General features: G+C 47.7%; 1 protein-coding gene across 6 annotated transcripts in view; it reads left to right on the top strand.

Annotated features, from left to right (window-relative positions):
- Nucleotides 1-22,971, top strand: part of LOC139378667 (signal peptide, CUB and EGF-like domain-containing protein 1) — a 164,300-nt gene that overhangs the window by 24,466 nt on the left and 116,863 nt on the right. For all 6 annotated transcript variants that reach the window (XM_071121055.1, XM_071121057.1, XM_071121056.1 and 3 more), the window contains exon 4: nucleotides 14,954-15,088. In XM_071121055.1, coding sequence (XP_070977156.1) covers nucleotides 14,954-15,088 — 135 coding nt within the window. The remainder of the gene's footprint in view (nucleotides 1-14,953; nucleotides 15,089-22,971) is intronic.

Here is a 22,971-nt window from a genome sequence, read left to right as displayed (position 1 = left end):
TGAGAAAGCACTTTCAACTTCAATCAGGGTCTTCTAAGAGATCAGCTCCAGATTGTAGTGCAGGCCTTTGCTCGAGAAGGCTGTGTATTTTGGCTCAGGACAGTGGTGAGGTTTGCCTGTATGGCTTAGTGCGAAGTGAATGGGACTGGGAGAGTAGTGAGGTGTGTCATGGGGTCTTTTGTGTAGAGAAATGTATATTGGATTTTAGATGGTGGATTGTGTTGGCTTGTGAGAGGTGGATGCTGCAGAGGGCATCTGCTTGGTAGAGCTCTGAACAGATGCTGTTTCACCCTGCAGCCTCGCTGTGACATGTCTCTCTACAGTCGAGGCTTGAGAGAGCTGCTCAGCTAAACACGGTGTGTTATCCTAAGTCAGCCATTTTAGGTCCTCCCTCACGTATGAATCTATCACTTTCGATGAAACAGACTCCCTCTTTATTTGTCATTTCCCATCAGTCCCGCTGGTCCCTCTCTCCTAATCAGCTGGGACCAGAGGACGTGGGACTGTAGCTGGGCTGGAGGAGTTGAAGGGGTCTGGCTGAAGCCATTGAGCAGTTGAAACACTGGCACCTCTGGTTTTCTTCCATGTTTTAGAGGGCCCTCTGCTCTCCTGAGACTGTACAGCCTTTTGAGACACTCAGCTACATTGGCAGGTGAATACAGCAATAGAGGGCAGAGGATGTTACCTTTATGTAACTGGGCAAGTTACAATGACGGCCTAGGAACAGTGGGTTAACTGCCTTGTTCAGGGGCAGAACAACAGATTTTTACCTTGTCAGTCCAACACTCTAACCACTAGGCTACCTGCCGTGAGAGACCATCGAGGGAGAGATGGGGTCGGGAGGGAGGGAAGGGGAGACAAAGCTACAGTTGAAGTCGGAGGTTTACATACATCTTAGTCAAGTACATTTAAACTCAGTTGTTCACAATTCCTGACATTTAATCCTAGTAAAAATTCCCTGTCTTAGGTCAGTTAGGATCACCACTTTATTTTAAGAATGTGAAATGTCAGAATAATAGTAGAGAGAATGATTTATTTCAGCTTTATTTCTTTCATCACATTCCCAGTGGGTCAAAAGTTTGCATACACTCAATTAGTATTTGGTAGCATTGCCTTTAAATTGTTTAACTTGGGTCAAACATTTTGGGTAGCCTTCCACAAGCTTCCCACAATAGGTTGGGTGAATTTTGGCCCATTCCTCCTGACAGAGCTGCTGTAACTGAGTCATGTTTGTTGGCCTCCTTGCTCGAACACGCTTTTTCAGTTCTGCCCACTGGGATTGAGGTCAGGGCTTTGTGCTAGCCACTCCAATACCTTAACTTTGCCACAACTTTGGAAGTATGCTTGGGGTCATTGTCCATTTGGAAGACTCATTTGCGACCAAGCTTCAACTTCCTGACTGATGTCTTGAGATGTTGCTTCAATATATCCACATAATTTTCCTACCTCATGATACCATCTATTTTGTGAAGTGCACCAGTCCCTCCTGCAGCAAAGCACCCCCATAACATGATGCTGCCACCCCCGTGCTTCACGGTTGGGATGGTGTTCTTCGGCTTGCAAGCGTCCCCCTTTTTCCTCCGAACATAACAATGGTCATTATGGCCAAACAGTTCAATTTTTGTTTCATCAGACCAGAGGACTTTTCTCCAAAAAGTACAATCTTTGTCCCCATGTGCAGTTGCAAACCGTAGTCTGGCTTTTTAATGGCGATTTTGGAGCAGTGGCTTCTTCCTTGCTGAGCGGCCTTTCAGGATATGCCAATATAGGACTCGTTTTACTGTGGCTATAGATACAGGACTCGTATCTGTTTCCTCCAGCATCTTCACAATATCCTTTGCTGTTGTTCTGGGATTGATTTGCATTTATCGCACCAAAGTACGTTCATCTCTAGGAGACATAACGTGTCTCCTTCCTGAGCAGTATGACGGCTGCGTGGTCCCATGGTGTTTATACTTGCGTACTATTGTTTGTACAGATGAACGTGGTACCTTCAGGCTTTTGGAAATTGCTCCCAAGCATGAACCAAACTTGTAGAGGTCTACTATTTTCTTCTGAGGATTTGGCTGATTTATTTTGATTTTCCCATGATGTCAAGCAAAGAGGCACTGAGTTTGAAGGTAGGCCTTGAAATACATCCACAGGTACTCTAATTGACTCAAATGATGTCAATGAGTCTATCAGAAGCTTCTAAACCATGACATAATTTTCTTTGAATTTTCCAAGCTGTTTAAAGGCACAGTCATCTTAGTGTATGTAAACTTCTGACCCACTGGAATTGTGATACAGTGAATTATAAGTGAAATAATCTGTCTGTAAACAATTGTTGGAAAAATGACTTGTGTCATGCACCAAGTAGATGTCCTAACCGACTTGCCAAAACTATTGTTTGTTAACAAGACATTTGTGGAGTGGTTGAAAAACGAGTTTTAATGACTTAAACTGTATATGTACAGTACCTAACAATAAAACACTATATTTAAAGGTTTATTAGGCACCTAAACAATATATACAATAGGCCTATATTTTTGTCAGACAGGCACAAAGGCATGCAGACAGATCAAATGAAAATGGAGTTTACACTGGAACATGTGTGCATAGATAAAACACACACCACACAACCCTTCTCCTCATCTCCCCTCCTCTCCCCTCTCCCTCCCCTCCTCTCCCCTCCTCTCCCCTCTACCTTCCCTTCTCTCCCCTCTCCCTCCCCGTGTTAGCATGACAGTAAGCACTTTCCTCTCCCCGCTAACGGTTAACAAGGCCTGAAGGCCTCTGTCCTCTCCACTGGGACTTAACAAGCCGACTGCCTAAATGCTCCGACGGGAGAGACTGTCACTCAAATAAAAGCAGACCCTAACCCCCACGGAGATATGTCCGGAACTCAGACAGGGGTCCCAGACAGAGAGGAGAAGAGACAGAGGGAGAAAAATGAATAGGAGTCAATAAAGTCCTCTACCCCAGGAAGAGGTAGAGAGGATGTGGTGGCTTTCTATTTCAGGCGGTGTGACACAGAATCACAGGCCTGGTCTGGGTGTATTAAGGTCTGGTCTGGGTGTATTACGGTCTGGTCTGGGTGTATTAAGGTCTGGTCCGGGTTTATTAAGGTCTGGTCTGGGTGTATTAAGGTCTGGTCTGGGTGTATTACGGTCTGGTCTGGGTGTATTAAGGTCTGGTCTGGGTGTATTAAGGGCTGGTCTGGGTGTATTAAGGTCTGGTCTGGGTGTATTAAGGTCTGGTCTGGGTGTATTAAGGTCTGGTCTGGGTGTATTAAGGTCTGGTCTGGGTGTATTACGGTCTGGTCTGGGTGTATTAAGGTCTGGTCTGGGTGTCTAAGGTCTGGTCTGGGTTTATTAAGGTCTGGTCTGGGTGTATTAAGGTCTGGTCTGGGTGTATTATGGTCTGGTCTGGGTTTATTACGGTCTGGTCTGGGTGTCTAAGGTCTGGTCTGGGTGTATTAAGGTCTGGTCTGGGTGTATTACGGTCTGGTCTGGGTGTATTAAGGTCTGGTCTGGGTGTCTAAGGTCTGGTCTGGGTTTATTAAGGTCTGGTCTGGGTGTATTAAGGTCTGGTCTGGGTGTATTACGGTCTGGTCTGGGTTTATTACGGTCTGGTCTGGGTGTATTACGGTCTGGTCTGGGTGTATTAAGGTCTGGTCCGGGTTTATTAAGGTCTGGTCTGGGTGTATTAAGGTCTGGTCTGGGTGTATTACGGTCTGGTCTGGGTGTATTAAGGTCTGGTCTGGGTGTATTAAGGGCTGGTCTGGGTGTATTAAGGTCTGGTCTGGGTGTATTAAGGTCTGGTCCGGGTGTATTAAGGTCTGGTCTGGGTGTATTAAGGTCTGGTCTGGGTGTATTACGGTCTGGTCTGGGTGTATTAAGGTCTGGTCTGGGTGTCTAAGGTCTGGTCTGGGTTTATTAAGGTCTGGTCTGGGTGTATTAAGGTCTGGTCTGGGTGTATTATGGTCTGGTCTGGGTTTATTACGGTCTGGTCTGGGTGTCTAAGGTCTGGTCTGGGTGTATTAAGGTCTGGTCTGGGTTCATTACGGTCTGGTCTGGGTGTATTACGGTCTGGTCTGGGTGTATTAAGGTCTGGTCTGGGTGTCTAAGGTCTGGTCTGGGTTTATTAAGGTCTGGTCTGGGTGTATTAAGGTCTGGTCTGGGTGTATTAAGGTCTGGTCTGGGTTTATTACGGTCTGGTCTGGGTGTCTAAGGTCTGGTCTGGGTGTATTAAGGTCTGGTCTGGGTGTATTAAGGTCTGGTCTGGGTGTATTAAGATCTGGTCTGGGTGTATTAAAGTCTGGTCTGGGTGTATTAAGGTCTGGTCTGGGTTTATTACGGTCTGGTCTGGGTGTATTACGGTCTGGTCTGGGTGTATTAAAGTCTGGTCTGGGTGTATTAAGGTCTGGTCCGGGTGTATTAAGGTCTGGTCTGGGTGTATTAAGGGCTGTTCTGGGTGTATTGAGGTCTGGTCTGGGTTTATTACGGTCTGGTCTGGGTGTATTAAGGTCTGGTCTGGGTGTATTACGGTCTGGTCTGGGTGTATTAAGGTCTGGTCTGGGTGTATTAAGGTCTGGTCTGGGTGTATTAAGGTCTGGTCGGGGTGTATTAAGGTCTGGTCTGGGTGTATTACGGTCTGGTCTGGGTGTATTAAAGTCTGGTCTGGGTGTATTAAGGTCTGGTCTGGGTGTTTAAGGTCTGGTCTGGGTGTATTAAGGTCTGGTCTGGGTGTATTAAGGTCTGGTCTGGGTGTATTAAGGTCTGGTCTGGGTGTATTAAGGTCTGGTCTGGGTGTATTAAGGTCTGCTCTGGGTGTATTAAGGTCTGGTCTGGGTGTATTAAGGTCTGGTCTGGGTGTATTGAGGTCTGGTCTGGGTGTATTAAGGTCTGGTCTGGGTGTATTGAGGTCTGGGTGTATTAAGGTCTGGTCTGGGTGTATTACGGTCTGGTCTGGGTGTATTGAGGTCTGGGTGTATTAAGGTCTGGTCTGGGTGTATTAAGGTCTGGTCCGGGTGTATTAAGGTCTGGTCTGGGTGTATTAAGGTCTGGTCTGGGTGTATTAAGGTCTGGTCTGGGTGTATTACGGTCTGGTCTGGGTGTATTAAGGTCTGGTCTGGGTGTATTAAGGTCTGGTCTGGGTGTATTAAGGTCTGGTCCGGGTGTATTAAGGTCTGGTCTGGGTGTATTACGGTCTGGTCTGGGTGTATTGAGGTCTGGGTGTATTGAGGTCTGGTCCGGGTGAATAAAGGTCTGGTCTGGGTGTATTACGGTCTGGTCTGGGTGTATTAAGGTCTGGTCTGGGTGTATTAAGGGCTGGTCTGGGTGTATTAAGGGCTGGTCTGGGTGTATTAAGGGCTGGTCTGGGTGTATTAAGGTCTGGTCTGGGTGTATTACGGTCTGGTCTGGGTGTATTAAGGTCTGGTCTGGGTGTCTAAGGTCTGGTCTGGGTTTATTAAGGTCTGGTCTGGGTGTATTAAGGTCTGGTCTGGGTGTATTGAGGTCTGGTCTGGGTGTATTAAGGGCTGGTCTGGGTGTATTGAGGTCTGGTCTGGGTGTATTACGGTCTGGTCTGGGTGTATTACGGTCTGGTCTGGGTGTATTAAAGTCTGGTCTGGGTGTATTAAGGTCTGGTCTGGGTGTTTAAGGTCTGGTCTGGGTGTATTAAGGTCTGGTCTGGGTGTATTAAGGTCTGGTCTGGGTGTATTAAGGTCTGGTCTGGGTGTATTAAGGTCTGGTCTGGGTGTATTAAGGTCTGCTCTGGGTGTATTAAGATCTGGTCTGGGTGTATTAAAGTCTGGTCTGGGTGTATTAAGGTCTGGTCTGGGTTTATTACGGTCTGGTCTGGGTGTATTACGGTCTGGTCTGGGTGTATTAAAGTCTGGTCTGGGTGTATTAAGGTCTGGTCCGGGTGTATTAAGGTCTGGTCTGGGTGTATTACGGTCTGGTCTGGGTGTATTGAGGTCTGGTCTGTGTGTATTATGGTCTGGTCTGGGTGTATTGAGGTCTGGTCTGGGTGTATTAAGGGCTGGTCTGGGTGTATTGAGGTCTGGTCTGGGTCTATTAAGGTCTGGTCTGGGTGTATTGAGGTCTGGTCTGGGTGTATTAAGGGCTGTTCTGGGTGTATTGAGGTCTGGTCTGGGTTTATTACGGTCTGGTCTGGGTGTATTAAGGTCTGGTCTGGGTGTATTACGGTCTGGTCTGGGTGTATTAAGGTCTGGTCTGGGTGTATTAAGGTCTGGTCTGGGTGCATTAAGGTCTGGTCCGGGTGTATTAAGGTCTGGTCTGGGTGTATTACGGTCTGGTCTGGGTGTATTAAAGTCTGGTCTGGGTGTATTAAGGTCTGGTCTGGGTGTTTAAGGTCTGGTCTGGGTGTATTAAGGTCTGGTCTGGGTGTATTAAGGTCTGGTCTGGGTGTATTAAGGTCTGGTCTGGGTGTATTAAGGTCTGGTCTGGGTGTATTAAGGTCTGCTCTGGGTGTATTAAGGTCTGGTCTGGGTGTATTAAGGTCTGGTCTGGGTGTATTGAGGTCTGGTCTGGGTGTATTAAGGTCTGGTCTGGGTGTATTGAGGTCTGGGTGTATTAAGGTCTGGTCTGGGTGTATTACGGTCTGGTCTGGGTGTATTGAGGTCTGGGTGTATTAAGGTCTGGTCTGGGTGTATTAAGGTCTGGTCCGGGTGTATTAAGGTCTGGTCCGGGTGTATTAAGGTCTGGTCTGGGTGTATTAAGGTCTGGTCTGGGTGTATTAAGGTCTGGTCTGGGTGTATTACGGTCTGGTCTGGGTGTATTAAGGTCTGGTCTGGGTGTATTAAGGTCTGGTCTGGGTGTATTAAGGTCTGGTCCGGGTGTATTAAGGTCTGGTCTGGGTGTATTACGGTCTGGTCTGGGTGTATTGAGGTCTGGGTGTATTGAGGTCTGGTCCGGGTGAATAAAGGTCTGGTCTGGGTGTATTACGGTCTGGTCTGGGTGTATTAAGGTCTGGTCTGGGTGTATTAAGGGCTGGTCTGGGTGTATTAAGGGCTGGTCTGGGTGTATTAAGGGCTGGTCTGGGTGTATTAAGGTCTGGTCTGGGTGTATTACGGTCTGGTCTGGGTGTATTAAGGTCTGGTCTGGGTGTCTAAGGTCTGGTCTGGGTTTATTAAGGTCTGGTCTGGGTGTATTAAGGTCTGGTCTGGGTGTATTGAGGTCTGGTCTGGGTGTATTAAGGGCTGGTCTGGGTGTATTGAGGTCTGGTCTGGGTGTATTACGGTCTGGTCTGGGTGTATTACGGTCTGGTCTGGGTGTATTAAGGTCTGGTCTGGGTGTATTACGGTCTGGTCTGGGTGTATTACGGTCTGGTCTGGGTGTATTAAGGTCTGGTCTGGGTGTCTAAGGTCTGGTCTGGGTTTATTAAGGTCTGGTCTGGGTGTATTAAGGTCTGGTCTGGGTGTATTACGGTCTGGTCTGGGTTTATTACGGTCTGGTCTGGGTGTCTAAGGTCTGGTCTGGGTGTATTAAGGTCTGGTCTGGGTGTATTAAGGTCTGGTCTGGGTGTATTAAGATCTGGTCTGGGTGTATTAAGGTCTGGTCTGGGTGTATTAAGGTTCTGGTCTGGGTTTATTACGGTCTGGTCTGGGTGTATTACGGTCTGGTCTGGGTGTATTAAGGTCTGGTCTGGGTGTCTAAGGTCTGGTCTGGGTTTATTAAGGTCTGGTCTGGGTGTATTAAGGTCTGGTCTGGGTGTATTATGGTCTGGTCTGGGTTTATTACGGTCTGGTCTGGGTGTCTAAGGTCTGGTCTGGGTGTATTAAGGTCTGGTCTGGGTGTATTAAGGTCTGGTCTGGGTGTATTAAGATCTGGTCTGGGGGTATTAAGGTCTGGTCTGGGTGTATTAAGGTCTGGTCTGGGTTTATTACGGTCTGGTCTGGGTGTATTACGGTCTGGTCTGGGTGTATTAAGGTCTGGTCTGGGTGTATTAAGGTCTGGTCCGGGTGTATTAAGGTCTGGTCTGGGTGTATTACGGTCTGGTCTGGGTGTATTGAGGTCTGGTCTGTGTGTATTATGGTCTGGTCTGGGTGTATTGAGGTCTGGTCTGGGTGTATTAAGGGCTGGTCTGGGTGTATTGAGGTCTGGTCTGGGTCTATTAAGGTCTGGTCTGGGTGTATTGAGGTCTGGTCTGGGTGTATTAAGGGCTGGTCTGGGTGTATTGAGGTCTGGTCTAGGTTTATTACGGTCTGGTCTGGGTGTATTAAGGTCTGGTCTGGGTGTATTACGGTCTGGTCTGGGTGTATTAAGGTCTGGTTTGGGTGTATTAAGGTCTGGTCTGGGTGTATTAAGGTCTGGTCTGGGTGTATTAAGGTCTGGTCTGGGTGTATTACTGTCTGGTCTGGGTGTATTAAAGTCTGGTCTGGGTGTATTAAGGTCTGGACTGGGTGTTTAAGGTCTGGTCTGGGTGTATTAAGGTCTGGTCTGGGTGTATTAAGGTCTGGTCTGGGTGTATTAAGGTCTGGTCTGGGTGTATTAAGGTCTGGTCTGGGTGTATTAAGGTCTGGTCTGGGTGTATTAAGGTCTGGTCTGGGTGTATTGAGGTCTGGTCTGGGTGTTTTAAGGTCTGGTCTGGGTGTATTGAGGTCTGGGTGTATTAAGGTCTGGTCTGGGTGTATTACGGTCTGGTCTGGGTGTATTGAGGTCTGGGTGTATTAAGGTCTGGTCTGGGTGTATTAAGGTCTGGTCCGGGTGTATTAAGGTCTGGTCTGGGTGTATTACGGTCTGGTCTGGTTGTATTAAGGTCTGGTCTGGGTGTATTACGGTCTGGTCTGGGTGTATTAAGGTCTGGTCTGGGTGTATTAAGGTCTGGTCTGGGTGTATTAAGGTCTGGTCCGGGTGTATTAAGGTCTGGTCTGGGTGTATTACGGTCTGGTCTGGGTGTATTGAGGTCTGGGTGTATTGAGGTCTGGTCCGGGTGAATAAAGGTCTGGTCTGGGTGTATTACGGTCTGGTCTGGGTGTATTAAGGTCTGGTTTGGGTGTATTAAGGGCTGGTCTGGGTGTATTAAGGGCTGGTCTGGGTGTATCAAGGGCTGGTCTGGGTGTATTAAGGTCTGGTCTGGGTGTATTACGGTCTGGTCTGGGTGTATTAAGGTCTGGTCTGGGTGTCTAAGGTCTGGTCTGGGTTTATTAAGGTCTGGTCTGGGTGTATTAAGGTCTGGTCTGGGTGTATTGAGGTCTGGTCTGGGTGTATTAAGGGCTGGTCTGGGTGTATTGAGGTCTGGTCTGGGTGTATTACGGTCTGGTCTGGGTGTATTAAAGGTCTGGTCCGGGTGTATTAAGGTCTGGTCTGGGTGTATTAAGGTCTGGTCTGGGTGTATTGAGGTCTGGTCTGGGTGTATTAAGGGCTGGTCTGGGTGTATTGAGGTCTGGTCTTGGTGTATTACTGTCTGGTCTGGGTGTATTACGGTCTGGTCTGGGTGTATTAAGGTCTGGTCTGGGTGTATTAAGGTCTGGTCTGGGTGTATTAAGGTCTGGTCTGGGTGTATTAAGATCTGGTCTGGGTGTATTAAGGTCTGGTCCGGGTGTATTAAGGTCTGGTCTGGGTGTATTAAGGTCTGGTCTGGGTGTATTGAGGTCTGGTCTGGGTGTATTAAGGGCTGGTCTGGGTGTATTGAGGTCTGGTCTTGGTGTATTACTGTCTGGTCTGGGTGTATTACGGTCTGGTCTGGGTGTATTAAGGTCTGGTCTGGGTGTATTAAGGTCTGGTCTGGGTGTATTAAGGTCTGGTCTGGGTGTATTAAGGTCTGGTCTGGGTGTATTAAGGTCTGGGTGTATTAAGGTCTGGTCTGGGTGTATTAAGGTCTGGTCTGGGTGTATTGAGGTCTGGTCTGGGTGTATTAAGGTCTGGTCTGGGTGTATTAAGGTCTGGTCCTGGTGTATTAAGGTCTGGTCTGGGTGTATTACGGTCTGGTCTGGATGTATTAAGGTCTGGTCTGGGTGTATTACGGTCTGGTCTGGGTGTATTAAGGTCTGGTCTGGGTGTATTAAGGTCTGGTCTGGGTGTATTAAGGTCTGGTCCGGGTGTATTAAGGTCTGGTCTGGGTGTATTATGGTCTGGTCTGGGTGTATTGAGGTCTGGGTGTATTAAGGTCTGGTCTGGGTGTATTAAGGTCTGGTCCGGGTGTATTAAGGTCTGGTCTGGGTGTATTACGGTCTGGTCTGGGTGTATTAAGGTCTGGTCTGGGTGTATTACGGTCTGGTCTGGGTGTATTAAGGTCTGGTCTGGGTGTATTAAGGTCTGGTCTGGGTGTATTAAGGTCTTGTCCGGGTGTATTAAGGTCTGGTCTGGGTGTATTACGGTCTGGTCTGGGTGTATTGAGGTCTGGGTGTATTGAGGTCTGGTCCGGGTGAATAAAGGTCTGGTCTGGGTGTATTACGGTCTGGTCTGGGTGTATTAAGGTCTGGTCTGGGTGTATTAAGGGCTGGTCTGGGTGTATTAAGGGCTGGTCTGGGTGTATCAAGGGCTGGTCTGGGTTTATTAAGGTCTGGTCTGGGTGTATTACGGTCTGGTCTGGGTGTATTAAGGTCTGGTCTGGGTGTCTAAGGTCTGGTCTGGGTTTATTAAGGTCTGGTCTGGGTGTATTAAGGTCTGGTCTGGGTGTATTGAGGTCTGGTCTGGGTGTATTAAGGGCTGGTCTGGGTGTATTGAGGTCTGGTCTGGGTGTATTACGGTCTGGTCTGGGTGTATTACGGTCTGGTCTGGGTGTATTAAGGTCTGGTCTGGGTGTATTAAGATCTGGTCTGGGTGTATTAAGGTCTGGTCCGGGTGTATTAAGGTCTGGTCTGGGTGTATTAAGGTCTGGTCTGGGTGTATTGAGGTCTGGTCTGGGTGTATTAAGGTCTGGTCTGGGTGTATTGAGGTCTGGTCTGGGTGTATTAAGGGCTGGTCTGGGTGTATTGAGGTCTGGTCTTGGTGTATTACGGTCTGGTCTGGGTGTATTACGGTCTGGTCTGGGTGTATTAAGGTCTGGTCTGGGTGTATTACGGTCTGGTCTGGGTGTATTAAGGTCTGGTCTGGGTGTATTAAGGTCTGGTCTGGGTGTATTAAGGTCTGGTCCGGGTGTATTAAGGTCTGGTCCGGGTGTATTAAGGTCTGGTCTGGGTGTTTGAGGTCTGGTCTGGGTGTATTAAGGTCTGGTCTGGGTGTATTAAGGTCTGGTCTGGGTGTATTAAGGTCTGGTCTGGGAGTATTAAGGTCTGGTCTGGGTGTATTAAGGTCTGGGTGTATTAAGGTCTGGTCTGGGTGTATTAAGGTCTGGTCTGGGTGTATTGAGGTCTGGTCTGGGTGTATTAAGGTCTGGTCTGGGTGTATTAAGGTCTGGTCCTGGTGTATTAAGGTCTGGTCTGGGTGTATTACGGTCTGGTCTGGATGTATTAAGGTCTGGTCTGGGTGTATTACGGTCTGGTCTGGGTGTATTAAGGTCTGGTCTGGGTGTATTAAGGTCTGGTCTGGGTGTATTAAGGTCTGGTCCGGGTGTATTAAGGTCTGGTCTGGGTGTATTAGGGTCTGGTCTGGGTGTATTGGGGTCTGGTCCGGGTGTATAAAGGTCTGGTCTGGGTGTATTACGGTCTGGTCTGGGTGTATTAAGGTCTGGTCTGGGTGTATTAAGGGCTGGTCTGGGTGTATTAAGGGCTGGTCTGGGTGTATTAAGGGCTGGTCTGGGTGTATTAAGGTCTGGTCTGGGTGTATTACGGTCTGGTCTGGGTGTATTAAGGTCTGGTCTGGGTGTCTAAGGTCTGGTCTGGGTTTATTAAGGTCTTGTCTGGGTGTATTAAGGTCTGGTCTGGGTGTATTACGGTCTGGTCTGGGTTTATTACGGTCTGGTCTGGGTGTCTAAGGTCTGGTCTGGGTGTATTAAGGTCTGGTCTGGGTGTATTAAGGTCTGGTCTGGGTGTATTAAGGTCTGGTCTGGGTGTATTAAGGTCTGGTCTGGGTTTATTACGGTCTGGTCTGGGTGTATTACGGTCTGGTCTGGGTGTATTAAGGTCTGGTCTGGGTTTATTAAGGTCTGGTCTGGGTGTATTAAGGTCTGGTCCGGGTGTATTAAGGTCTGGTCTGGGTGTATTACGGTCTGGTCTGGGTGTATTGAGGTCTGGTCTGTGTGTATTATGGTCTGGTCTGGGTGTATTGAGGTCTGGTCTGGGTGTATTAAGGGCTGGTCTGGGTGTATTGAGGTCTGGTCTGGGTGTATTAAGGTCTGGTCTGGGTGTATTGAGGTCTGGTCTGGGTGTATTAAGGTCTGGTCCGGGTGTATTAAGGTCTGGTCTGGGTGTATTACGGTCTGGTCTGGGTGTATTAAGGTCTGGTCTGGGTGTATTAAGGTCTGGTCTGGGTGTTTAAGGTCTGGTCTGGGTGTATTAAGGTCTGGTCTGGGTGTATTAAGGTCTGGTCTGGGTGTATTAAGGTCTGGTCTGGGTGTATTAAGGTCTGGTCTGGGTGTATTAAGGTCTGGTCTGGGTGTATTAAGGCCTGGTCTGGGTGTATTAAGGTCTGGTCTGGGTGTATTAAGGTCTGGTCTGGGTGTATTAAGGTCTGGTCAGCCTGCTATGAAGACCATCCTACATGCCACTCAGAGCTGTAAAGCTCTCTGACTTTCTCAGTGCCATCAAAATATACACAACCTCTAACCTCTGTCTCCACAGACAGACAGACAGGCCGTGGTACACACAGACAGCAAGCTCTCTTGATCTCCTTGACAAACAGGCCCTGATCACCCTTGAACACTCATGATTTGGGGCAGGAGTTTTACATAACCCCGTGACCTGACAAGGACAGGAGTTTTACATGACCAGATGACCTGACCAGGACAGGAGTTTTACATGACCAGGTGACCTGATCAGGACAGGAGTTTTACATGACCAGGTGACCTGACCAGGACAGGAGTTTTACATGACCAGGTGACCCGACCAGGACAGGAGTTTTGCATGACCAGGTGACCTGACCAGGACAGGAGTTTTACATGACCAGGTGACCTGACCAGGACAGGAGTTTTACATGACCAGGTGACCTGACCAGGACAGGAATTTTACATGACCAGGTGACCCGACCAGGACAGGAGTTTTACATGACCAGGTGACCCGACCAGGACAAAGGAAGGACATAAGTTCTGATGACCGTGGGGTTGAAGGCGCTGAGGAGGCGATGTCATGTGCAAAGACACATGTTGACAGACAGACAGACAGACAGACAGACAGACAGACAGACAGACAGACAGACAGGTGACACTGTGCAGTCAGTCCAGTACTGTATGTCCCCTCCCTGGCACCAGGAGCAGTGTAGTGTACTGTAGCTCCCTGGACTGGAGTTCTGAAAGTAAACCAGGGTTCAGGTCTTGTTTGAGACCCTTTCACCCTGATCTTGGTCGTTTATGAGAGGGAGAGACAGGCAGACAGAGACAGACGGCCCGGCCGGGTGGTTGCTCCATCTCAGATCAGAGAGAAGCAGACAGACCTGACTAGATGAGATTAGAGAGACAGAGTCTCCCGGCTCCACGCTGCTGTAGCGCTTAGCACTGTCTGCCCAACCAGAGCCTTTTCCTCTCATTTCCTCTCATAAAGACCTGCACTCTAATCACAAGGGGAAATGGTTACGCCGCTCCTCTTTCATTTCACTTAGCCGTTTGTGATGGATGACGGATGGAGCCAATTACTGTCCTCCACTACCACCGAGTGCCGGGGTTAAATAAACACGGGCCAGTTGTTGCACTGGAGTAAGTGGAAGAGTTTTGGTCCACGTCTGACATGGCACCCTATTCCCAGGTCAAAAGTAGTGCACTGTGTAGGTAATAAGGTTGGTATTTAGACCACCTGTCAGATGTGTTTGTAAGGAGGATGGAACAGAGGTTGTGGCCAGACAGACAGACAGTGTTGTTCTGAACTGTGGGTCCAGTTCTCCGTCTCCTCTGTGACATCATCAGTGTGCGTGTGTCCGTGCCGCCTGGCTACCGGCTCGAAACACACAAACACATCTGAACAACCACCAGACTAAACACAGCACGCACTGCCTTGTGCTTAATCACGGACCAGTTAACGCACACATGCAGGCACACACTCACTCTGTCTGTCTGTCTGTCTGTCTGTCTGTCTGTCTGTCTGTCTGTCTGTCTGTCTGTCTGTTAGTCTACAGTAGCAGCCCAGCCCTGTTTGATCCCTGTTAATCTCATTGGAGGATGTTATAGGTTTCTAACTAACACTCCCTCTAATGACCCACTGGTGATTTACTGGGCTTTCAACAGCACAACAGGGCTCCATAAACACACACTCACACCAGCTGTTACATGCACACTCTCTCTCTCTCTCTTTCTCTCTCTCTCTCTCTCTCTCTCTCTCTCTCTCAGGAATAGCAGCAGCCTCTAGGTGTTCCAAAGGAGTCTCCACGCCTGTTTCCATATCTCTCTGTCTCTCTGTCTCTCTGTCTCTCTCTCTCTCTCTCTCTCTCTCTCTCTCTCTCTCTCTCTCTCTCTCTCTCTCAGGAATAGCAGCAGCCTCTAGGTGTTCCAAAGGAGTCTCCACGCCTGTTTCCATATCTCTCTCTCTCTCTCTCTCTCTCTCTCTCTCTCTCTCTCTCTCTCTCGTATTCAATACCTTTGACTGAGTCTTACTGTACCAGGCAGTGGCTAAAAAGAGCCTTGCTCAGCTCTGCTCTGTCCTGTCTGGGTAGTGTCCACAGGCTAGCATTCTTGCCTCTGGTGTCATCCCCACATCTCCTCACCCTCACCAGACTTCAGAAAGAAGAAAGAGAAGGACAATCTTTCCTCAATAAACACAGGCACAAATGCCTACCTGGTCTACGACTGAGAGGCTTGGGACTTGTTTGTCAAGCCAAGCAAGCATCCCGCCCTTAAGGAAGTCTATGACTTTACCTGACTGGTAGTTTTCTCTCCCCCCGCTCTCTCTCTCTCTCTCTCTCTCTCTCTCTCTCTCTCTCAGACGTGGATGAGTGCATGGACAACAATGGAGGATGCCAGCAGGTGTGTGTGAACACCATGGGAAGCTACGAGTGTATGTGCAAGCAAGGCTTCTTCCTCAGCGACAACCAGCATACCTGCATCCACCGCTCCGACGGTGAGTGGACAAGTGTGTGTGTGTGGTCTGTGTGTGTGTGTGTGTGTGGTCTGTCTGTGTGTGTGTGTGTGTAGAGACTGGACATGAGTGTGTGGCACTTTCTTAGTTCTTTTCCATTGTCTATGTGTCTCTGTGCTCATCTGGGTGGTCTCAGTCAGCTCTCTCCAGCCTTTTTCTCTCAAACCATCACAACTGATATGTAGCATTAGTACTTCTCCTAATTGGCATTTCCCCTGGACATGACCCGTGACATCGCTACAAAATGCGGGTTAGAGGTTGGGGGGGTCAAATGCGAAGGCGTCCGCTAGGGTTGCAAAGGGTCGGAAACTTTCCGGTAAATTTCTGAAGTTAAGCCCTGGAATTTGGGGAATTTTGCTTAAATTTGTCAACAAAAGTTAACTTATAACAGTAAACCTTTTTTTGTGGAATAGACAAGGCAATTCTAGGTCTTGGGTCATATTTTGGTTAAACTATCCCTAATTCAATGGAATTGCGACCCTCTGCATGCACAGTGCATTATTCCATCACATATGCAGTGCACTCTTTTGATTCTCAAGATCTTGCTCACTAATGAGATGCTATTGAGCCCACACTACTACACAGTCTGAGCCAAGGACTACATGCTTTCTGGTAAGTTTTGATTACATTACTGGGTGGGGTGAATATATTTTATATGACAAACATTATTTTTTTAAACTAGTAAATAGTAGCCTACAGCAAAGTGTGTTTAAATAATTTCAAACTTGTTAACAATTTCTGCTAGTTAGTTTTTGCTACCTTGTGGGTTTTAGCTTGCTTGAGCCTGCTAACTGAGGAATGTTAATTCACCTGTTTCCATACATGTTTCATTTTAAAAAGGTTATTTTTTTTAAAAAAATTTACAAATGAGTTGTTTAATCTAACTGCTTAACTATTTATCAGTACATGGAATTGTATTTGGGTTTTATTTACTTCTTTTTTTCTCATCTTTACAGGAAACTTCCATGGGCACTATCTGATGCGTGGAGACATTTCACTGCAGCTAATGTAGAAGGAAAAGCTGTGTACATTTTGCCAAATCATATGTGAAGAATGCAACAAAGATGCAGAATCATCTGGTCAAGTGCATAAAGTTACCTCAGCGCTTACAACAAGCAACCTCTGACAAAAGTCCCTCTACTTCTATTCGAGGTGAAAATTATGAATCTGACAGACGCCTTAACGATAGCAACAGTTAATGGTCCTCCTGGAATCAGAAGTTAGTTTGACTCAATGGAGGAACGTAGTCAGAGAAATGCTGATGAATGTCTTGCTCGAGCTGTGTATGCAACTGGTTCACCTCTGATGCTCACAGGCAATGTGTATAGGAAGACATTTCTGAATGTTCTTCACCCAGCAAACACCCCTCTAACCAAGTGAAGGTCAAGCAAATCATAGAGAAGCAGACTGTAATGCAATCACCTCTGATGGGTGGTCGAAGGTTCGTGGGCAAGGAATAATTAACTACATCATCTCCACCCCTCAACCAGTATTTTACAAGAACACAAACACAAGGGACAACAGACACACCAGTCTCTACATTGCAGATGAGCTGAATATAGTCATCAATGACCTTGGACCACAGAAGGTATTTGCAATGATGAAAGACAATGCTGCGAACATGAAGGCTGCTTGGTCTAAAGTGGAAGAGTCCTACCCTCACATCACACCCATTGGCTGTGCTGCTCATGCATTGAATCTGCTCCTCAAGGACATCATGGCACTGAAGACAATGGATACACTCAACAAGAGAGCCAAGGAAATGGTTAGGTATGTAAAGGGTCATTAAGTTATAGCCACAATCTACCTCACCAAGCAAAGTGAGAAGAATAAGAGCACCACATTGAAGCTGCCCAGCAACACCCACTGGGGTGGTGTTGTCATCATGTTTGACAGTCCTGGAGGGGAAGGAGTCTCTCCAAGAAGTGGCCATATCACAGTCTGCCGATATGGACATCCCCATCAAGAGGATCCTCCTGGATGATGTATTTTGGGAGAGAGTGGTAAGCAGCCTGAAACCTATAGCAGTAGCCATTGCACGGATTGAGGGAGCGAATACCATACTGTCTGATGTTCAGACTCTGCTTGCAGATGTAAGAGAAGAAATCCATGCTGCCCTGCCCTCTTCACTGTTGCTCCAAGCAGAGGAAACTGCAGTTCTGAAATATATCAAAAAGCATGAAGACTTCTGCCTGAAGCCCATACATGCCACAGCATACATGTTGGACCCCAAGTTTGCAGGCAAGAGGATCCTGTCTGGTGCAGAGATCAACAAGGCATATGGTGTCATCACTACCGTGTCTCGCCACCTTGGCCTGGATGAGGGCAAGGTTCTTGGCAGTCTGGCGAAGTACACTTCCAAGCAAGGGCTTTGGGACCGAGATGCAATATGGCAGTCGTGCCAACATATCTCATCAGCCACCTGGTGGAAGGGACTTTGTGGATCTGAGGCTCTTTCCCCTGTTGCCTCCATCATCTCCAAATCCCACCAACATCAGCCTCAGAGCGCAACTGGTCCTTGTTTGGGAACACACACACCAAAGCACGCAACAGGCTGACCAATACAAGGGTTGAAATATTGGTGGCCATCCGGGCAAATTTGAGGCATTTGAGCCTGACAACGAGCCGTCCTCAACAAGGTTGGAAAGTGACAGTGAAGATGAGGCCTCAGAGCCTGTTCAAGAGGTGGACATTGAGGAGGTCCAGGGAGAAGACATGGAAGCCTGAGAGGAAGACAACCAAAGCTTTAGTTTCTAGGCTATCATTTTACAGATGTATGTTGAAAGCGTTTCTGGGAGATGCGATGGATCATTGGGGATCATTCAATATTCCCTTTCTTTAGTTGTTCAGTGAAATCGTCCCATTGAGAGTCAACTCATTTATTTGAAGTTCAATTCATAACTACACTACCGGTCAAAAGTTTGAAAACACCTACTCATTCAAGGGTTTTTCTTTATTTTTACTATTTTCTACATCGTAGAATAATACTGAAGACATCAAAACGATGAAATAACACATACTGTATGGAATCATGTAGTAACCAAAAATGTTTTAAACATGAAAATAGCCACCCTTTGCCACTCTTGGCATTCTCTCAACCAGCTTCACCTGGAATGCTTTTCCAACAGTCTTGAAGGAGTTCCCACATATGTTGAGCACTTGTTGGCTGCTTTTCCTTCACTCTGCGTTCCAACCCATCCCAAACTATCTCAATTGGGTTGAGGTCAGGTGATTGTGGAGGCCAGGTTATCTGATGCAGCACTCCATCACTCTCCTTCTTGGTAAAATAGCCCTTACACAGTCTGGAGGTGTGTTGGGTCATTGTCCAAATGAAAAACAAATGATAGTCCCACTAAGCCAAACCCAGATGGGATGGCGTATTGCTGCAGAATGCTGTGGTAGCCATGCTGGTTAAGTGTGCCTTGAATTCTAAATAAATCACTGACAGTGTCACCAGCAAAGCAACCCCCCACCATCACACCTCCTTCTCCATGCTTTACGTTGGGAAATACACATGCAGAGATCATCCGTTCACCCACACCGCATCTTACAAAGACACGGCAGTTGGAACCAAAAATCTCCAAAGGACAAATTTCCACCGGTCTAATGTCCATTGCTTATGTTTCTTGGCCCAAGCAGGTCTCTTCTTATTATTGGTGTCCTTTAGTAGTGGTTTCTTTGCAGCAATTCAACCATGAAGGCCTGACTCATACAGTCTCCTCTGAACAGTTGATGTTGAGATGTGTTTGTTACTTGAACTCTGTGAAGCATTTATTTGGGCTGCAATTTCTGAGGTGCAGTTAACTCTAATGAACTTATCCTCTGCAGCAGAGGTAACTGCAACAGAGGTAACTCTGGGTCTTAATTTCCTGTGGTGGTCCTCATGAGAGACAGTTTCATCATAGAGCTTGATGGTTTTTGCAACACAAAAACTTTCAAAGTTCTTGAAATGTTCCATATTGACTGCCCTTCATGTCTTAAAATAATGATGGACTGTCGTTTCTCTTTGCTTACTTGAGCATAGTTCTTGCCATAATATGGACTTGGTCTTTTACCAACTAGGCAAGTCAGTTAAGAACAAATTATTATTTTCAATGACGGCCTAGGAACAGTGGGTTAACTGCCTTTTCAGGGGCAGCTGGTTGAAGCTTGTTGAGGGAATGCCAAGAGTGTGCAAAGCTGTCATCAAGGCAAAGGATGGCTCATTGAAGAATCTCAAATATAAAATATATTTTATTTTGTTTAACACTTTTTTGGTTAGTACATGATTCCATATGTGTTATTTCCTATTTTTGATGTCTTCACTATTATTAATGTTGAAAATAGTACAAATAAAGAAAAACCCTTGAATGAGTAGGTGTCCTAAAACTTCTATTGGAAGGATTTAATCGTTTGCACTTATGTCTACTTATGATAAGGCCAAATGTTTATGTTTCTGTCTCCATATGATATGGTAAATATATCCAATTCAAAAACATCTACATTTAAATGGTATTCATATTAATTAGCATATATTCCTGTTAATTTCCATATATTTCCGTTAATTCCCATATATTCCTGTTAATTCCCACGGAAAGTTTCCACCACTGAATATTCCCCGAAATGTCCACCATTCCCCAAAATGTCCACCATGCCTCGCCTTTGTGCAGTGACCATTAACCTTGGAACGCGGCGAGGAGTGGGCGGGATGCGTGACTTCTGACGCATGTTTCTCGTCCGTGTGATCCTCCTACGGCTGGTTGCGGTTTCATCCATAACCTCGCTGGCGCTCTGGCTTCCCCGACCCATTCCGCCTGTCAGACTTCATGTATGGTCTCAGTCTGGATCAGTGAGGGTCTGAGAGGTGACGGGGGGGGAGGAGGCAGAGTGAACATCCTCCTCCACACTGAGGAATCACAGCACATTCCTCCAAAAATACACAGTTCAACAAATAGACCAACACACACACACACACACACACACACACACACACACACACACACACACACACACACACACACACACACACACACACACACAGCAGCAGCAGCAGCACTGTAATTGAGGAGTTCAGAGAGATGTGAAAGGACCCTCATCCATCATCTCTGTGATGTCACTATCGGACACTTCAGGAATGTGGAGAGGGGTGAGTGACTGAGGGGGTGAAGGAGGGTGAGGGGCAATCAGATGACCTCTCTCTCGCGCTCTCTCTCTTTCTCTCTAGCTCGTTCTATGGTCTTGGATTAGTAGGGCAGTGTGAGCAGGGAAGCAGGGCTGTTGGGGCACACAGTCAGAGGGAATTCAGACGAGCTGAAGAAAGAGTGAAAGAGACACAGAAATAGAAACATTCCATGTTTGCTCTCTGGAATACCCACGAACCTGGATGTGAATATCCCCCTTTCCTCTCATACTCTCTCTCTCTTTCTCTCTCTCTTTCACGCTCCGTTCTGTCCCTCTCTCTCTCTCTACCAGGCACCCTTCTATCCCCTCTCTCTCTTTCCACCAACTCTGTCTCTCTCAGTCTCTCCTCTCCTGTCCTCTCTATATCTCTCTATTTTTGTTTTACATCAAAGCCATTCCTCAGTTAACGTGTAATTAGTTGGCCTGTCAGAGATGCTGGGGGTAAACAGCCCCTAAAGCAGCCTGGTGTATTCCTCCAGCCCAGCTCTACCCACTCTTGACCAGCCCCAGTCCAGTCACAGCCTGCCCCTGTGGCCCTCAATCGGACGCTTGTCTCCCTGCTCCTCCCAGACGGGAATAGCAGCAGCTTCTAGGTGTTCCAGAGGAGTCTCCACGTCTGTTTCCATCTCTCTCTCTCCATCTCTCTCTCTCTCTCTCCATCTCTCTCTCTCTCTCTCTCTCTCTCTCTCTCTCTCTCTCTCTCTCTCTCTCTCTCTCTCTGTGTATATATATGCAGTATGTATCTCTACATTTACATTGCATTTGAGTAATTAAAAAAAAATATTAAAACAACAGCAGTACAATAAAATACAATTCAAAGACGATACGAATGGCCATTCCACCGTGGGTGCTCTGGTCAGTGGGTGCGCTCATCCCGTCCCGCCCTGAGACCCTGGCAAGGCAAAGCCCCCCGCGCCCCAGCCCAAGGGGATTTTCCAAGGGTGGGAAGGACCAAACCCCGGCCGACGCCCGGGCGGGCATGGAAGCGAGTGCACCCAGAACCATCAGGACCGGTACACAGACCAGTTACAGTGTGAAACCAAAACCCAAAACATAAATAACAAAACGCAAAACATACAATAATCACCCCCCCTCGCACCTGATTGGAGGACCTCAAGCATTTATACTGTGCATGTATTTATTCCATTACTCATTAATTCCATCCTTCAGACAGCCACAGATCAACCCATTTTTTCTAGTAAATCATCATTCTACTATTCCTCTTCTAGGAACCTCCCCATCATTCTACCATGGTGTCTCACTAGGAACGTCCCCATCATTCTACCATGGTGTCTCACTAGGAACCTCCCCATCATTCTACCGTGGTGTCTCACTAGGGACCTCCCCATCATTCTACCGTGGGGTCTCACTAGGAACCTCCCCATCATTCTACCATGGTGTCTCACTAGGAACCTCCCCATCATTCTACCATGGTGTCTCACTAGGAACCTCCCCATCATTCTAAGGGTGGTGTCTCACTAGGGACCTCCCCATCATTCTACCGTGGGGTCTCACTTGGAACTTCCCCATCATTCTACCGTGGGGTCTCACTAGGAACCTCCCCATCAGTATACCTTGGGGTCTCACTATGAACCTCCCCATCATTCTACCATGGTGTCTCACTAGGAACGTCCCCATCATTCTACCATGGGGTCTCATTAGGAACCTCCCCACCATTCTACCATGGTGTCTTACTAGGAACTTCCCCATCATTCTACCATGGGGTCTCACTAGGGACCTCCCCATCATTCTACCGTGGTGTCTCACTAGGGACCTCCCCATCATTCTACCGTGGTGTCTCACTAGGAACCTCCCCATCATTCTACCGTGGGGTCTCACTAGGAACCTCCCCATCATTCTACCGTGGGGTCTCACTAGGAATCTCCCCATCATTCTACCGTGGGGTCTCACTGGGAACCTCCCCATCATTCTACCGTGGGGTCCCACTATGAACCTCCCCATCATGCTACCGTGTGGTCTCACTAGGAACCTCCCCATCATTCTACCGTGGGGTCTCACTAGGAACCTCCCCATCATTCTACCGTGGGGTCTCACTAGGAACCTCCCCATCATTCTACCGTGGTGTCTCACTAGGGACCTCCCCATCATTCTACCGTAGTGTCGCACTAGGAACCTCCCCATCATTCTACCGTGGGGTCTCATTAGGAACCTCCCCATCATTCTACCGTGGGGTCTCACTAGGAACCTCCCCATCATTCTACCATGGGGTCTCACTAGGAACCTCCCCATCATTCTACCGTGGTGTCTCACTAGGGACCTCCCCATCATTCTACCGTGGGGTCTCACTTGGAACTTCCCCATCATTCTACCGTGGGGTCTCACTAGGAACCTCCCCATCATTCTACCATGGTGTCTCACTAGGAACCTCCCCATCATTCTACCGTGGTGTCTCACTAGGAACCTCCCCATCATTCTACCATGGTGTCTCACTAGGAACCTCCCCATCATTCTACCATGGTGTCTCACTAGGAACCTCCCCATCATTCTACCGTGGTGTCTCACTAGGGACCTCCCCATCATTCTACCGTGGGGTCTCACTTGGAACTTCCCCATCATTCTACCGTGGGGTCTCACTAGGATCCTCCCCATCAGTATACCTTGGGGTCTCACTATGAACCTCCCCATCATTCTACCATGGTGTCTCACTAGGAACGTCCCCATCATTCTACCATGGGGTCTCATTA

Source organism: Oncorhynchus clarkii, chromosome 21 (assembly GCF_045791955.1).
Source record: "Oncorhynchus clarkii lewisi isolate Uvic-CL-2024 chromosome 21, UVic_Ocla_1.0, whole genome shotgun sequence".
Classification (NCBI taxonomy): domain Eukaryota; kingdom Metazoa; phylum Chordata; class Actinopteri; order Salmoniformes; family Salmonidae; genus Oncorhynchus; species Oncorhynchus clarkii.
Note: the sequence above shows the minus strand (reverse complement) of the source record. Positions and strands in the feature narration are given on the sequence as shown.